This window comes from Sturnus vulgaris, chromosome 12 (assembly GCF_052056855.1).
Source record: "Sturnus vulgaris isolate bStuVul1 chromosome 12, bStuVul1.hap1, whole genome shotgun sequence".
Taxonomy (NCBI): domain Eukaryota; kingdom Metazoa; phylum Chordata; class Aves; order Passeriformes; family Sturnidae; genus Sturnus; species Sturnus vulgaris.
This window is the reverse complement of record NC_142254.1, coordinates 5,598,317-5,615,416: the sequence shown is the minus strand read 5'-3', so window position 1 is coordinate 5,615,416 and position 17,100 is coordinate 5,598,317. Positions and strand designations below refer to the sequence as shown.

General features: G+C 50.6%; 1 protein-coding gene across 1 annotated transcript in view; it reads right to left on the bottom strand.

Moving 5' to 3' along the window:
- The window catches only part of LOC106856320 (HYDIN axonemal central pair apparatus protein), a 70,961-nt gene that overhangs the window by 12,037 nt on the left and 41,824 nt on the right, over positions 1 to 17,100 (bottom strand). The window contains exons 29-51 of the mRNA XM_088172251.1: positions 16,875 to 17,059; positions 16,009 to 16,142; positions 14,925 to 15,061; positions 14,176 to 14,297; positions 13,897 to 14,088; positions 13,358 to 13,504; positions 12,044 to 12,283; positions 11,626 to 11,791; positions 10,968 to 11,135; positions 10,506 to 10,670; positions 9,315 to 9,427; positions 8,733 to 8,861; positions 8,225 to 8,429; positions 7,631 to 7,772; positions 5,094 to 6,462; positions 4,457 to 4,615; positions 3,861 to 4,048; positions 3,524 to 3,706; positions 3,166 to 3,285; positions 1,658 to 1,817; positions 1,380 to 1,552; positions 1,026 to 1,224; positions 250 to 349 (exon numbers count right to left, since the gene is read on the bottom strand). Coding sequence (XP_088028377.1) covers positions 250 to 349; positions 1,026 to 1,224; positions 1,380 to 1,552; positions 1,658 to 1,817; positions 3,166 to 3,285; positions 3,524 to 3,706; positions 3,861 to 4,048; positions 4,457 to 4,615; positions 5,094 to 6,462; positions 7,631 to 7,772; positions 8,225 to 8,429; positions 8,733 to 8,861; positions 9,315 to 9,427; positions 10,506 to 10,670; positions 10,968 to 11,135; positions 11,626 to 11,791; positions 12,044 to 12,283; positions 13,358 to 13,504; positions 13,897 to 14,088; positions 14,176 to 14,297; positions 14,925 to 15,061; positions 16,009 to 16,142; positions 16,875 to 17,059 — 4,896 coding nt within the window. The remainder of the gene's footprint in view (positions 1 to 249; positions 350 to 1,025; positions 1,225 to 1,379; positions 1,553 to 1,657; positions 1,818 to 3,165; positions 3,286 to 3,523; positions 3,707 to 3,860; positions 4,049 to 4,456; positions 4,616 to 5,093; positions 6,463 to 7,630; positions 7,773 to 8,224; positions 8,430 to 8,732; positions 8,862 to 9,314; positions 9,428 to 10,505; positions 10,671 to 10,967; positions 11,136 to 11,625; positions 11,792 to 12,043; positions 12,284 to 13,357; positions 13,505 to 13,896; positions 14,089 to 14,175; positions 14,298 to 14,924; positions 15,062 to 16,008; positions 16,143 to 16,874; positions 17,060 to 17,100) is intronic.

The following is a 17,100-nucleotide window of genomic DNA, read 5'->3' as shown; positions in this document are numbered from 1 at the left end:
TCAAAGTCCAGAAGGGAGAGACTTAAAGCTGTCAGTGCCCTGACAATGCTTTATTCCACGCAGCTTGCAGGGTATGTGCTTTATGTATCTATGCCATGCCATGCCATGCCGTGCCATGCCATGCCATGCCATGCCATCCCGTGCCATGCCATGCCATGCCATGCCATGCCATCCCAAGTGCTCTGGTTGCCCACCTCCCAAGGTCATGCAGTGCACCTGGACTGCTTTGTTTGGGAGGCATCCACTGACCTTCAGGCATGTCGATCTGCAGAGAAACATCGTAGACCTCTGCAGAGATTCTGATGTATTCAGCCTGAACAATCCCCAGGATATTTTCTGTATCTGAAACCTGAGGCAGCAAGAAACAAACACTGTTCAGATTATTCTTTTGGTAGACAGCCTGGAAGTCCTTGTCTCTGCTGGCTGCTTCCTCTGTGGCCTCCCTGGCTTTACAAGTGTTGGCAGACTCCCAAGCTTTGGTAACCTGTTCATCTCGTAGGCTGCCACAGTGGGATTCTGCTGCAGTAAAAAGCCCTCTCAGCCCAATTCTGTGCTCCTGCAGCAGAGAACGCTGCTGCTAAAGCATCCTTGACAAGCACAGGGATGCAAGAACAACCACGAGAAGTGTGAGGTGTCTCAGAGCAGGTGGCATTGACAGCTCTCTCCAATCACCTAGCACTCTCTCTAAAATGCAGCCCCTAAACCATGGGGAACAAAATCCCAGGGGGGAGAGTTTGTTGCACTACGCAAGAGGTTCATACAAATTCCAGGAGGAATGTAGAGATAATGCTGCAGTATACAACCAAACAACAACCTTCAACCATTCCCAGGGACAAGGTGCTTGTGGTACAGGCTCAGGATGCAGTGCCTAGTTATCTGGGGAGATGTGGGTGCACTGCACGTCCGGGCAAATGCTGTGTAGAGGCAGAAGTTGGTGTCACGGCACCCTTGTGTCTGTCAGATGCAGCTCTTCCTGACTGTCCCTAAGAGCACACGGCTGCAGGGCAGGGCACAGTCCCTCTCACCTCTAGTCGGAGGGTCTTCTCAGTGATGCCAATCCGCTCAGCCTTGAAATTCAGTGTCACTTCAAACTCTGAGCGGGGATCCATGATGCCGTTATTTTGTGACAAGGAGAAGGCCTCAACAAGGTCATCCAGCCCACTGAGCTGCCAGGCCATGGGCAGCAGGGTGTCGTTTTTCAGGATGAAGGTCCTGCTGTCAGTCCTGCAGAGACAGGAAGGCACTTGGCATTAGCTGCTGGGTGGTCACACCAGCCTCGCCACTGAATGCAACTGGAGCAGCTCCATTCATGCCCTGGAAACCAGAGTCAAACATTTTCTCTTTGTCACAAGTCTTGGAGTGCTTGTGGGATGACTGACCCGTGCAGAAGAAGCTTGTTAAAAGACAGCTCCAGGGGGCTGACCTCCAGCTTCACGTGCACCCCATGGCAGCACAGGCTGAAGGCCACTGGGTCTGGGTTCTTCTCAATGCAGCAGATGAGTTTGTCTTCCAGGAAGCCAGGGGAAGTGGGATATGCCCAAATGGTCAGCTCCTAGAGCCAGTCCCACAGAAAGAAATAGAAAGAGCACTGTGTGTGAGCAGGAGGAGTAGCTCCTGGGCACTTCTATAGTGTCTGCTCCACCTGCCCCTCTCTTACCTGTTTCTCCTTTGGTTTCAGTGTCATGCTGGGAGGGTACAAAAGGAACGTCTCTGCTTTCTCATCCTTCTCAAAGAAGAACTGGACCTCTATGTCCATGGGGGAGGTGTTGAGGATGGTTATATTCTCCGAGTTGCCAGGACACTTCTGGGCCTTGTACCTGTCCACAAAAGGGGAAAAGGCTGCAGAGGAGACTGTTGCCTTTGCCACACGTTGAGGAGAACACCATGTGCACCCGAAGAAGCGGTGCTGGAAGACCCCGTTCTAACAAACAAGTGAGGGAAATGGATCCCAGGCAGGGGCATGGATGTGTGCTTGTCCTTGTCTTACTTTGATGCCTTCCCCTGGACTTGGTGCCTCCACCCCAGAAGCCTGATGATGCTCAGGCCACTTCAAGAGTTTTTAATACAACGTAAATTCAAAGGTGCCTAGAAAAACAACAGTACACCAGGCACATGGGTTCTTTCCCCTTCTTTCTTACTCCCCTTCTTCTTACTCCCTGCAGAGTATAAAGAAAGGCTTTTGGAAAATGAGTTTAGCTAATCTCTTTCATAAAAATCATGGAGCTGCTTTGGATTTCATGGGTTTGCTCAAAGTCTGAGAAATAAATAAATAAATAAATAATAAAAAGCAATAAGAAAATAAATAAATAAAATAAAAAAGAAATTAAAAGAAATAAAAATAAATAAATAAATAAAAAGAATGAAATAAATAAAGCATCAATTCCCAAGAGGAATGCAAAAAGATAACAAATCACCCTTCTCTCAGATGTGGAAATAACTTTGGAATGAAAAGGGTTAAAGAGGCAAACAGAAACCCCAGACCATCCATCAACCTGGCTAAAGATTATCTGCTTTTTTAAGCTATTTCAATTTCATTTCCTAGGGTTGCCAAAATAGACCTAGCCCTCCAGAGCTCCCATGGAGACAAGGACTAAATGTTAAATATTATTAAAAAAACAAGCGACAGTAAAAGTAGAAATACACAATAGCTTCAATAACAATGTGTTTAGGCAGATTTTATCCAGCAGTGAGGATGCAATGGCATCACAGGAAAATGTAATTCCTGCTGTACATTCCCCCTGACACCCACTGGCAGGTCAACCATAAAATCTTATTAATAATTACAGATTACTGAAAGGTTTACAAAACCATCTACAGAATAATTGCTCCATCAGGCTACCTGCAGAGCTCAAAGCACTTCAAAAAAGTTCATTTCCATAGGGGTGACGCTGAGATGTGGAGAGGGACAGAAGTTGTCCCCCATGTCACCTTTGGACTGGCAGCAGCATGTGGCTCTGACCACCAAGGCGGCCACCAAGACACCCACCGGGTAGGCAGAATAAGGCTTCCTCCAAGGCTCATTTGCCTCTTATCTGCTCAAGTTCACACATCTGTAGTCCTTCAAACCCATGTGTCTGCTGAGGGCTGCCTTAGTCTGTGCCACCAGGCCAGCATGTCTCTCCAAGCGTGTCCAGAAAAGTACAAGGCCCAGCAGGGAGCACATACCACTCTCTTGATTTCCCACACAGCAGAGGTCCAAAGTGGAATTGCTTTGTGCTCTCAACATATTCCTTGAAGATGATTTCATCTGCCTCCATGGTCTGCCTCCACTGCGGAAACACCAGCCTGGGCAGCAAAAGTGGAAAAGAAGGAGCTATGAGATGCTCTAAGTAGGAAATGTAGTCAGAAAGCCATAACCCTTCCTGGTGGTTGAGGTACCATCTGCCTCCCCAGCTCCCAGCACAGGAAGAGATGCTGGGTGACCTCAGGCAGCATGATTTGCCCAGGCCAGAATCCCCAAGGGGCAGCCCTGGCTGTGAGTTCCAGGGCAGCAGTGTGGGAGGCTGCCAGGGGCCAGCCTTACCGTGGGTTCTGGCTGATGCTGGGGAACAGGCCGGTGCCACTGCAGGGCAGCTTGTACTGGCGCTTTGTCTCCACCAGCTCAAACCTCAGTGTCTGCTCAAACTTCCCTAGCTTTTCGGTGGAGAAGTGGACCTTCAGTTCCACCTCACCGTGGGCAGGCACTATCCACCGGTACCGTTTCAGCCTGGCAATTAAAGATGAGGGTTCAGACATTGCTAAGGAGCAAATGAAACAAGGAGGGTGCGCTGGCACAGGGTCGCTGTGCAGCTGGGGATGATGGATCTTGTTTGGCAAGGGGACCAAGAAGCAGAGGCATCACCTCCTCCCGTGTGGCTCACCTGAGGAATTCTGTGGGGACTGAGGCTCTTTTGAGTGCATTTTTGGATCCTGTTGTGGAGGAATCCCGGGGACTTTCTGTTCTTTGTGTGAAGATCTGGTTATCCTTTGGAGAGTTACCTCTGCTGGCCGCTTTACCCATCTTTGGTTGGCCCTCGGCAGAACTGCCCTTTGCATCTGGGGCCTTGGCCTAAGGGGAGAGAGAAAAGGGAGGGAGAGGTGAGCCCTGAGACATCAAAGTGGGGCTTTGTTAACCAATGGAAGAGAGAATAAATAAGTCCACCTGCCCAGGGACTTGGTCTTCCTTTTTGGTGTTTGTTTTACCTAGGACAACCCTTCTCACTCAGGACCCTCTCCTCAAAGGAAGTTGATGGTTTTAAGTGATTTTTTCCCTCATCTTACAGAACTGCTGTGTGTCCCACAGAGTTGTCTCTTTTGTCCCATCCCTGACAGAAAGGAGACCTGCAGACACGAGGCTCCATCACATCTTCACTACCTCTCCACAATGATCCTTCTCCATCCAATCTGTCCCCCATGCCCCCATCTATCCTGGTCCCTCTCCTGGCACCTTCAGTGCCAGCACCACTGGAGCACCCACCAGACTGTCTTCCATAGCAGCACTTTCTGGTGCAGCAATGGTGAAGGGCTTCACAAGCTCTGCAGAGCCCAACCGCTCCTCTGGGTAGTTGACTACAGAGAAGACAGCAGCAGGGGGAAGGGGAGGCCCGTCGGGATGCAGTCCCAGATGTCTCAGCATCTAAAACAGAAGAGAAAATCCTGTTTATACTTCTCTCACCTTCATCGTCTTTAAAGGCACTGAGCTTTTGGCAATGAGGTTTTTCATTGATGTGAACTACAAGTGCTTTGTTATGCCCAGTGGGGTGAGCAGGCTCCAGAGCAGAGGCAAGAGCTACAAGCAGGACCAAGAGAGAAACCTCTTCCAGGGTGACTCAGCTGAAGAGAACAATAACCATGAGCTGTCCTGTCCTGGGACTGCTTATGATTTCCAGGCTGGGAAACTCTGAACAGATGGGATACTTGTACACAGAGCACTCCCACTTTCTGCCCACTGAGGGATGGTGATAACCTCCCCATCCACACAGATGCTAGAGAGTCATTGTGGAACATCACCAGGGGCCTGGACAAGGCTCTGTGCCATTATCACCTGGGGGGACACAATGCTCCAGGGCCTAAGACCACAGCAAACTCAAAATCTGAGCCTTGCAAGGTTTTACCTCATCTTTTGTTGGCAGCCTCCCATTTGTCAGGATCTCTCTAATCATGGCCTTCGGATTTGTGACCTGGATGTCCAAGCACTGCACCCCAGAAATATACTCGTCTCTGACTTCTTCTTCTGCAACTTCGCTTTGTGTCTCCAGCTGAGATGAATGAAGACTCCTTTGGCCTCCAGATTTTTGTTCAGGCTTCTTCTCTACCTTCTCCTGAGTCTTACTGGTCTTCTGACCTTTGTTTTCAGGTGAAGGCTGTGACGTGTTTCCGTCTTGGACCACAGGTAACTGCACAGTACCCTGAACAGTGTCAAAGTAGGTGTAAAGCTGGGTGACATCCTGCTGCGATGACTCATAGATCTGAAACCTCTGAATCAAGTTCTTATCCATCTCAGCTGGGTACTCTGAGGTTTTGTCAGGGGCTTTGGTTTCCCCTTTCTCTGGGGTTTTGGGTTCCCCCTTCTTTGAGGCTTCGGGTTCCCCCTTCTTTGGGGCTTCGGGTTCCCCCTTCTCTGGGGCTTCGGGTTCCCCCTTCTCTGGGGCTTCGGGTTCCTCCTTCTCTGGGGCTTCGGGTTCTCCATTCTCTGGCGCTTCGGGTTCCTCCTTCTCTGCAGCTTCGGGTTCCTCCTCTGCAGCTTCGGATTCCTCCTCCTCTGCAGCTTCGGGTTCCTCCTTCCCAGGGGCTTTGGTTTTCTCCTTCTCTGGGGCTTTGGGCTTCCTCTTCTTTGGGGCTTTGGTTTTCCTCTTCTTTGGGACTTTAGGTTCCCCCTTCTTTGGGGCTTTGGGTTCTCCCTTCTTTGGGGCTTTGGTTTTCTTCTTTGGGACTTTTGATTCCCCCTTCTTTGGAGCTTTGGCTTCTCCCTTCTTTGGGGCTTTGAGTTCCCCCTTCTCGGAGGCTTCAGTTTCCTCCTTTTCTGAGGATTCGGTTTCCTCCTTTTCTGGGGATTCCCAGATCTTTGGGGCTTTGTATTTACACTCCTCTAGGATTTCAGTTTCCTCCTGTGGGATTTTGGGTATTTCATCCTCTAGGATTTTGTTTATTGTATCCTCTAGGGTTTTGGTTATGTCATCCTCTAGGTTTTTTGTTTCCTTCTTCTCTGGGTCTTTGGGTTCCCCCTTCTCTGAGGCTTTGGTTTCCTTCTTATCTGAAGGCTTGGTTTTCTTCTCTGGGCTTTTGATTTCCTTCTCTGGGGATTTGGTTTCCTTCTTCTCTGGGGCTTTGGTTTCATTCTTCTCTAGTCTCACAGGCTGCTTCCCCTTTTTTTCCTTCTTCCGCCTCTCTTCCTCCTTCTGCCTCTCTTCCTCCTTCTGCCTCTCTGCCTCCTCTAAGGCTTTTGCCTCCTCCTCAAGCTTTTGAGCCAGCTGCCTCAGCTCCCTTTAGAAAACAAAACAGAAAACATCTCTGAGAGTCACCACCACAAACCTGGGCTCACTAGCTCTGGCTGGCCCTGAACTTTATTCATTGACCCTGAGGCTAGGCAGAACCACAAGACCACTTCCCTGAATTTTCCTCAACCCCCAGAGCCTTGCCATCATAAGATCTCGACTGTACAACCCCCCTCTTAAGGTACACCCAGACACTTCCAGCCCACTGTCCAAGGCTGATCCACCAGCTCTCTGCACTGATGCCTGAAAACACCCTTCGTCTCTTGATTTCCCAGTTTAAACCACATCACAAATTGCTAACGTCTGCTTGTCTTTCCTACAATTCTTACTCGATTCATTCAGCCCCCTTCTCCCTGGGCATAGCCTGCTCCTTAATGAGAATAATCCTATCAGTCAGAAAGCAAAGGCTGCAGGAATTCCTCTCCTGCAAGACAGGCTCTTGTCAGCCAGCTTTCCTGCTGGAACCCAGCTGTGACCGAGGCAAACTAGTGCTATCTGCCATGGAAATGATTTGAAGCAGCCTCGTCCATCTCCTCCCTATGAAACCAATTTCAGCCTGAGCGGAAAGAAGTCCTGATACACAGGCTTGCTTTAAGCAGCCTCACCTCCCAGCTCCACACTCCTGTGTGTCTTGAGCTGGGCTTCCTTGCTGGATCAGAGCTTGCCTACTTCTGCAGCTGCAGGGGAGCCTAAAGGACATGAGCTTTTATGGGTGGTGTCCCAGCATAAGGAGAACCCTGGCAGATCAGCATTGCAAGGACTTTATCTGTAGCAGGACCAGGACCCAAAACAAGGGTTTGTCTGTGCCCCACACTTGCCCATACCACGACCCCACTGTTTTGGTGAAGAAGGGAGATGATAAAGAAGGTGCAAATCAACATCAGAAAGACACTTCTACAGGCAGTTCCAAGGCGAGCCCAGAACCAGCTCCCTGCGGGCAGCATCTAAACCAGGAGGGCTCACCACTAAAATAGAGAAGATGTTCTATCTCAAGAGAAGAAGGTCCTTCCTCTCTTGGGAGCCACGGAGCTAAGAGTGGCCATCCCTGTGTTGCTTTTGGCCTTTGCTATCAAACACCTCTGAGCTCAGAGTCCTTGGAGCAGGGAAACCCTCCAAGGACACTACCCTGAGCAGTAATCCATGGAAGGCTTACTCACCTCTCTCTCCGTAGATGCTTCCTTCCCTGTATTACTTTATCCACTAGAGCTTTCTTCTCCTCAGGGAAGGCATAATACTCATGCTCATCCATTTTCAAGATATGTTCTATGTTCCTCTGAAAAACTTGTTTCCTCTGCAGTTCTTTAGCACAAACCAGAGGAGAAACCATGAGTGACTACAAGCAGAGCTGGGTGCTCTGGGTTAGCTGCAAAGATTCACAGCATTTCCCAACCCAGCCTATCATACTAGGAGATTTTGGGAGCTCATATCCCCATTCCAAAATTCAGACCATCCCCCAAACTATGGCTGGGCAGTGAGTTCCTGTGCTTTGCCTGGCCTAAGCGCACCAAGGCTGAGGACAGTCATTTGTCACTGAGCTACAGCAGCTTGCACTTGTGCCCAAGCTTTAATGTTAGAGATTACGGTGAGTCTTAAAACCTCAGATCTCCTGCAACTCTGAGTTCTGGTTACACTGAGGCAGAAAGTGGAAAGATTAATAAAGATGTTTCTTACAAGCTCTGCTGCAAACCCAGATACACAGAGATGGGGTTGAGGGCTTGAGAAAGATTTGAGAGGGGAGAGAGATATCTCACCTTCCTTCTCTCTTTTAGCTTCCTTCCTCTTTCTTTGATCTTCCTCCTTGGTTATCCAAGAAGTACTATCCTGATGGAGGTTCACCATGTAGATATGTTGACGATTTTTGATAGCTTTGAATACCCAGAGCAGAGAAGATTCCAGGCTGCTTGCAAAGAGGCTCTCCAAGCCATCAAAGACCACTCCCTTGTAGCAGTCTTCACGCTGTGAATAAAGGGAAGAGCAAGTCAGCCGTTGCACACAGGGGGCTCGCAGCTGGACAGTAAACAGATGTCACAAGGCAGCAGCTATCCTTGTTCCAAGTGCATTAGCTAAGACCAGCTTGGATCTGTTCTTACACTCTGCCAACTAAGGGCATCTACAGCTTCCCTCAAGGTTCTCTGCACACAGTCCAGGGTCCTCCAACAGCACATACAGATCTCCTCCTCCTCCTCCTCCTCTCCAAGTCGTACCTCACTGTCTGTCTCTCCGGAGCAGGAATGAATCCTTTTCCCCCACCCCACACACCTTCAGCCTCTCACAGAGGATGTCCACCAGCAGGTCCTCAGGCAGCACACAGCTCAAGCAGTTCAGCTCTTCCCCATGACTGCTGATGATGTTCAATTGCTGTGGTGCAGGAGCAGTGGAAACTGTGAACTGTAATGTGGACCATTGTTAGGAAAACAAACCACGGTGGAAAGCCCTGAACAACTCCTACTGCTGGGCTTGAAGCTGGGATTCCTCACTAGTGGAGACTAGAACAGTGCAGTGCAGGCTGGGGGGCTCCAGGGGATGGTCCTGGAGGGCCCATGCCTTAGCTAGCTGAGACCCAAGCTTGCAAGACCTCAGTGCAGCCTCCCAGCACTTTGCTCACTGCCTGCAGCCACACTAGCCAGCACTGCACTTTGCCAGCAAACCACTGAGAACCAGTGCAGCTATCTGCCAGAGCACATTCCCAGCCCAAGTCACACCCAGCCCACCAGCTGGGCTTGGCACTATAGACCCACACACCAGGCCTGGCTGGCACACAATTTCCACTGTAAGCAGCCCCTGCCTATCTCAAAGACAATGCAAAGGTCCCAGGCATCAACCAGGGCAGATGATGTTTACCTTTTTGTCAAGTTTGCTGGCTGGCTCCTTTCTCTTTTGTGCTGAAGGACTCTTGCCTTTGGCATTCTTCTTGTTGATTTTTTCCCTCTGAGCAGTGAGCTGAAACTTTGTATCTGCACAGGGGACAGATAGTTCATGGGGTCATTGAAAAGCAATTAGGCACCTTTCCCTGCAATGTGCACAATCTTGGGCCCTGGAAGGAACGTGGCACTTTTTCCCCTGTCTGCTGGGCAGTGGCAGCACTGTTTCCCAGAAGCAGCTCCCTCCCTGCTTCTCCTACCAGCATGGTAAAGCGCTCCATCTCATACTTGATTTTAAAGCCAGCACTATGTCCCTCCTAACAACTGTGCATGCAGATGACACTGCTTGCACAGCAGTTCAAGCCAAAAGATTCGTCCTTCAGGACCATTTTTCTATACACTGCATCCATCCTGCATTCTCATGTGAAGATCTGCAGCCCTACCCCACTTGCATCATCTATCTCCACTGAAATGAAATCCTCCTTGTGGGAAAACCCCAGCTGGGACCCAGACTCTTCTTCCTTCCACCAGCTCCCAACTCAGGTTCAAAACTGAGCAATGCAAAACCTCCCCCTGCACCGAGCCAGGTCTGCCTCACCCTGCAGAGCTCAGGGTACCAATTGCCCAGTAAGTTTCATTAAAGTCTCCAGTCTTACATGGAGAGCAGCCCAACATGCACGAGATGTGTACCCTGACAGTGGGCATAGGTAAACCTCTGGAGAAAAGAGCTCATCTGTAGCATGTCTCTCATTGGAAATTCCTCTGGGAGGCTGTCCTTCCCAAGGTTGCACTCATAGTCAGTCCTCCTGTGCTTAATGAGCCACTTCAGAAGGCTTTTTCCTTGTTAAAGTGGGCAGCAGTTCTGCCTGCTGCCCATGAGGAGCAAGCTTGATTCAGCTTAGAGGAAATATAAAATATTTGGGAAAGACAGGCGTGCTTCACCACCCCTAGAAAAATGAACATGTGCCAAGAATGGCAGCAAAGGGGCTATAAAAGGACCCCTGACTGAGCCCTTAAAATTGATTTCTTTTTTTTTTAGACAAGCCAGAGATGCATTTCACCCATGTTCCCTAAGAGACCCAAGGACTGAAAAGCTGCTGCTCTGAGTAAGCAGAAGTGGACAGTCACAGTGGGTTTCTCTGTGTCCAGCATTTCTCCTTCCCAGCATTACCTTCCTCTTCGTCTTTCAGCTCCATGGCAGCCTTGGTGCAAAGCTCCCGAGCACAGCGCCCTGCTTGGCTCTGATCATCGGCAATGGCCTCTTTCACCACGGTGTCAATGGACAAGTGAGCAGCGTCATAGTAGTGACACAGGGCCTCCACTACCTCTGTCTTTCCTGAGAGAGAGGAGGATTACTTGGTGACACTTTCATATGAGGCATTACAGGGACATACCCCTGGACAAATCTCGAACAAGATTTCAAAGTTAAAAGTCAGTGGGAAAGCAAGTGTCCCTCCGGGGAGGCCATGAAGGAAACAGCTGGAGAGTGGGTACAAGCTCTGAATTCTAGAGTCAGGAGGATCATCTCCACCTCCTGTTCAGCTGGGGACTTTGGTGTAAGCACCGTGGTCCACCAGGATGTGTTCCTCCTGCCTGCCACTCTCCCTGCAGCCCAGGGCTGCAGCTCACATACCTGCCCGGGGTGGCCCATGGACAATGACAACAATCCCTCTGTCCTGCTGTGCTTCACGCCTCTCTGAAGATGGGCTGATGCCCAGGTGGCGGGTGACAGCCCGAGAGATAGAATTCCCAGTCACTTCCACCATGGGCTCAGGAGAGGATGTGACAGCCTCGTGATATGCTGCAGTGCAAAACCAAGGGGAAAAGTCAACTTCCCACCTTCCTTTGATCCTCATCATCCTCCCATCTCCTCAGATCCCAGGAAAGGAAACTTGGTCAAAGCAACATGAGCTTGTTGTTTTGTTGCTAGGAAGGAGCAAATATAAAAGAGCCAGTGATATTAGACCTAGTCCTGCTGGCTGAAGAACTCATCCAATCCTAGTCTCTGTAGCTAAGGGACACAAGGGAATATTCTGATTATTTCCCCAGTCTATGGCAGGCAGATAGGAGCTTGCTTTGGCTACATTCAGGGTTGGTAGATGATGCCACAGCCCTTTACCCAAGAGTTCCTCCACCAAGCTGGGGAACAGACAGCTGCTAAAAGCATGGGCTTTCCCTGGAGAACAAGGTGACAGAGACTTCAGGGTGTATGGCTGGACTCCCTGCTGTGACCACAGTCAAGACAGACACCACCAAACCCTCACTGTTTTTCTGACCTGATGCTGCCTTACCCATGGCCTCGGCCTCAGCCATGGCCTTGAGCTCTCCCTGTTGAGCCTTCAGCCTCTTCTGTGCTTCATAGTCCTCCAGCACCTCTGGGGGCAGCGTCCCACCCACGGCACGTGGAGGCATTAAAAATTTCTTTTGGTACTCAGACCCCAGTGCCATCCGCAGGATCTGTGCACGCAGGGAAGAGAAACCATACACAAGATTCCTTTTCTTGCCTCTCATCACACACACTCAACAAAACCATTTTCTGTCTCCACCCTTCCTCCCAGCAACACAAACTATTTAAGTCCTCCCACAGCACATCAGCAGAGTTAGCTTTTCCCTGGGGATTGCCTCCATCTCCCTGGCACAAGCCTGGGAATGCTGGAGTGCTGTGAAGCTCGGGCAGCATGTACACGGGGACCAGACCTGCCTTCTCACCTTCTCCTCCTCAAGGTACTGCTCATCAAAATCCAGTGAGTAAAACTCAACAGGGAAGTTGCATGGGTTCTTCACCACCACTGTGGTGTCCACCCCATTGCTGTCCACCAGCACCCATCCCATCTTCAGTGCTGGGGGGTTGAACTCCAACCGTGGCTCCAGACCTTTTCCTGAGAGGTACAGCTTTAAGTGATGGCTGCTCCCACAAATGTTAAGCTTCAGGTCATTCTTGTAAGACCTCTGAAAACAGAAAAGTGCAGAAAACTTATCCATGGAGTCCCAGGTGACAGGGCCCCAAATACAATGCTTGCCCCAAGGTCAGGGTGTTATCAGTCCCTCCAAGGCAAATGGATTCCAGATATTTACTTATGCTAGGCACTACAGTGTCTGTGTCCTGGGTCTGAGTAACTGGGATGAATCCTGGTGTGCACTCTAACTGGGTATTTGGGTATCAGATGGATGTACAATGGACTGTCAGGCGTTTTCACCTAGTCATGCAGGAGTGCAGTGCTCATGACAAGGGCCCTCGGGGTTACAGTGTCCAGACACAGTCCTGGCACTGCTGCATCAGGCAAACGCCAGCTCCAGGAGAGAGGCAAATGAGCTCTCGCTGGCTAGAAATAAGGGTCATTCTCTCTACTCAGTGTTTGGCTCTGGTCAAAGCCAGACACAAGATGGTTACATCTCTCAAGCAGCTAAAAGATCCCTGGGACTGTTTGTGGGCACAGAAGCACTTGTGTCCATACTGGTACACACTGTCAGTTTCCAAGAGCCAGCAGCCACAGGCAAACTACTTTTGGGAATGTTCCATCCTTTAAGTTGAATGCCCAGCTGCATGGGAATGTGCAGGCAGGCCAGAGCCTCAGGAACTGCTGGCAGCACATCACTACAGGTGACTGGCCTGCCATACCCAGGAAGGTGTCTGGTGGCTGTTTTGTCGGTCAGTTCTGCAGCAGGATGAGCCTAGACTGGCCATTCCAGGATTATCCTCTGCAAGTGTGCAGCTGCTCTGCACCAAGTGTTGCAGCTGCAAATACAGCCAGGCAAGGGGGAGGCTGAGGGGAGTTGGGCACATCCCCCCATGTGCATGGAGGCAGCCACAGAGCCCTGATGCTCTCTCTCTGTGCAAGCTCCCTGTGGGCATTTCAAAGCACATCTCACCAGAGTGCTCTGTGGGGTGAACTGAACCACGCTGAGAACAGGGCTTGCAGAAAGCTCCCTGTGAAGGCAGAGCTCGTATCACACTCTCTGCACCAGGCCCTCATTTCCAGGTAGCCCTGACAGGCCTCCTGGGCTGACACCTGCCAATCTCACCTCCTCCTTGGGTGTAAACTGGATTTGCAAGTTCTGCCACCTTCCTGGATCGAGGATTCCTTCGGAGGGCGTCACTTCAAAGGGACAGAGCTCATGCTCCAGCGCCTGCTGCTTCTGACGCGGTGTCCTGTATTTGCCTTGATTGTCCTGGGCACAGAAACCAATCATGTGAGGACTCCTCGGTCTGCGAGGGCAGAGCCTCAGTTCCTGTAGTGCTCTGAGACACTGACAGAGTGCTGAGAGCACCCACAGCCAAACCAAGTGTGGCCCCCATAGCCCGGAGGTGGAGTGAAAACCTGTAGACAGGGCAGGAAGATACTACTGTCCTGAGAGGAGGAGGAATGGGTGAAGATGGCACAAAAGCAAAGCATCAGCTAATGGAACAGGTCCAAGCAAACCAGTCTTGATCTAGACCCTCATAAGCTTCCTTATACACGCTGTAGACCCAAGTGCTCAGACAGCCACAGGAGCAGAAAGGGCAAGAAACACAAAGAAATCCCAACCAAGACATTACGTGTTCAATGTTGCATGTGCTTTACCTTCCTGACAGGCTTGATGAAAGTAATGAACCATTTGCAGGGTACTTGGAACCAGTTGTAGAGCCGGACTGTCTCAATCTGGCACTGCCCAACGAGGATATCAGAGAACTGCACTGTGTTCTTGGAGAAGTCAAGAGACAGTTCCAACACAGTGGCACGGAGGCGGATGTTATATGTGGGGCCTTCTGCCACCTGCAGAAGGACAGAGAAGTCAGTGGAGGGTGCAGGTGACATCTGCTGCTGTGCCCAGCCTGCTGCCTGCCCCAAGAGCTGTGGTACCTCTATGGGCAGCAGCACATCCACGTCACCCTCTATCCGGTAGGTACTTTCAAAGCACACTTCAAGCATTTTGGTCTGGCTGTGGGGCAGGCCCTGTATCTGGTCCAGATTCACTCTGAAACCTTGAACAGATGAAAACAAAGCAGCTGAGATACACAAGAAACATGAAATGTGTCATAAGCACATTAAGGCCTTACAGGTGTCCTGGCTAAGAAGTCTCGGGAAAACCCCATGCCATGCTGTGACCTGGACAAAAACTTAAGAGCGCACCTGAACACGCCTCAGAGCAGCATGCCATTGTGTGATGGAAGCGCAGCTTTGACTCAAGGCCTCTTTTAATCCACCAGAGGATGTCACAGGCTGTTTCCTCAATAAGGGCTGACTACAAGTGCTGTGACAGTGTGAACTCCAAAATAAAGCATTTCCAAAACACAGCAGACCCCGCTGGTTTGCAAAACAAGCCCACAGAGCGCCCAGAGAGACTTGATGCTCATGGGAGACAAGGGCAGAAGATGCTGAGAGGTGACATGGGTGATGAGCCCATCTGGCCTCTGCACTGAAGCATTAGGGCAGTCACAGACAGCCCAGGTGCCCTGGGCATGGCTGCCCAGGAGAATTCTGCCTCGAAAGCTCCCAGCACAGGCACTGAGAAAAAAAAGCTCAAAAACCTCCCCAAGTTCAGTGGCTTAAGCTCATCTGTCTGAGACATCTCCTTCAAGCCCACAGCAATTGTCTCCAGCACTGCTTACCTGTGTCCTGCAGGGCAGATACATCGACCTGGAAGGACACTGGCATCCGCCCAGGGTTGGTGATTGCCAGAGAGCGTGTCTCAGTGTCACCCTTAAGGACAATGCCCATGTCCAGGACATACTCGGGCACCTCCACTCTGCAAGGAGGAGTAAGGACAGTCCTTAAACCACAGCCTGGCTACATGTCCAGGTGGATGGAGGATACAAATAAAGTGGCTAGTTCGTTATTCACTGTTGTAAAAACTCAGTTCAAGCCCATGAAACCCATGGCCTGACCACCTGGCAACGACTTTGGGAAGTCAGGAGGAGTGCAGGCCCTAGGTTTTATCAGCTACTAATGGTACCTGAAAATAAAATTAATTTAAAATGGACACTGGCCACAGCTCCTCTGCCATGAAAAGCCAGTATAGGTGAGTACACTGGGCTTCCACTGGTCTCAATGAAACTGCTTAGCCTGGTATTTATTATATAAAGCCTGAAATTGCTTTGGGGCCTAGGAATAAGATTTGCCTGCACAGGAAGTCTTCACTGCTCTGCAACCAGATCATATGATCTGTTCTGCACAGCATCTTCTTCCTGAATTGAAGCCTCCCATGCTTGTGCTGCATCATGATGCTGCAAAGCGACAGACCAAGTTACCTAGATAAGCCCTGCAACCCCAACAGGATTCAAGCCTTCCTATTTTGGGTTTTAAAGGGTTTGCTGACATATGCAGTTCCCTTCTTTTATTTACTGTGCTCTGTTAGTTGGAACCAGGACATCAGCTGGGAGTTGTCTCTTTCAGAGCTAGTCAGCAGGGACAGAATTTATGCTGTCTGGAAGGACTTGAAGGTCTGCACTGTCCTCAGCTCTAGGAACAGAACCCCACACCTGTGGGGAGCTGAGCAGCCCAAAGCTCAGCGTGGTGCTGGGGAAGGGAGGACACTCCACTGCTCACATGAGTGTCACAGCCGCCAGGACCACACCCTTTCTGAAGCCCAGGCTATTCGCAGCTCTGCAGACACAAGGAGCTCTCAGGACAAGGGGACAGTGCTGGGTGTTCCCCACGGGGCATCTGGAGATGGGGATGGGAGTCCCTACTCACTTGACAAGATCCTGGTACACCTCGTTGTCCACGACCCTGCTGTTTGGGGGATATAATAGAAGCTTTTTCTGCAGCTCCAGAGCAAGCTGCTTTACCAACTTCGTCACCGTCTCTATCTGCAGCTGAGTGTTTGGCTGAAGAAAGGGAAGACAGTGCCTGGTTAGCAAAGGTCTTTCCCAAGGTTTGCATCTGAGAAAGGATCCCACCCACCCTGCTCTTGCTGAGAGGGGATATGGGGTCCTCCTGTCTGCCTGCTCAGTGTCTGTGACACCTCCTGCCCTCTCAGCCAGGATCTCATCTCCCCAGAAATAACTCCAGCATCTTCGCCTGCCCAGCCATTATTAGCAGAGTCTGCCTGATCTGGCCAGGCAGACAGACAAGCCAGGAACCTTCCAGAGCTCCTGATACTTGCCTGCCCCCAGCCACTACCAAGGCACCTTGGACAAAAGCTGTCTTGAAAGGGAACCAGGACCAAGCTGGTGCCTCTTGGAGATGAGCACCACCAGCACAGTCCCAGGGCACAATCAAGCAGCTGCTGCTCAGGTCTGTAAATCTGGCAGGGCTTGGACTGGGATCAACAAACTGCTCAGCAATGACCTGTATCTCCTTCAAAGCACCATCAGCTCCATCCCTTGAGCATGGCCCTCAGGATCTCTCCCTGGGGTAGCCAGGAAGCTGGTGCAACCCCAGAGGAGAGCATGACCAGAGTGGAAGTCCTAGGGGCAATGCTGAGGTGACACATGGTTGTAAGTGGGCAGGGAGGTCCCAGGTGCCATCAGGGCACCAGGACCCTGCTGTGGGCTGCAAGGGGCTCAGGTGCCATAGAGAGGGTGGCATGTGCCAAACGGGGCTGCAGCTGCTCTTACTACAATGCCAGAGCTAGGCACGCGGAGCTTCAGGTTCTGAGTCTTCGAGGTCTGAGTTTTCAGGGTCTGAGACTTCAAGGTCTTCAGGCTCTGAGTCTTCTTCTGAACAACTGATTTATTCCTCTGACTGTATTGATGCAGGGGTTTTATGTGCTGTTTCAGTGGCTTCTCATATTTTTCATTTCCTGATAAAAGAAAACATCCACAAAAAGAAGTGTGAACAAAG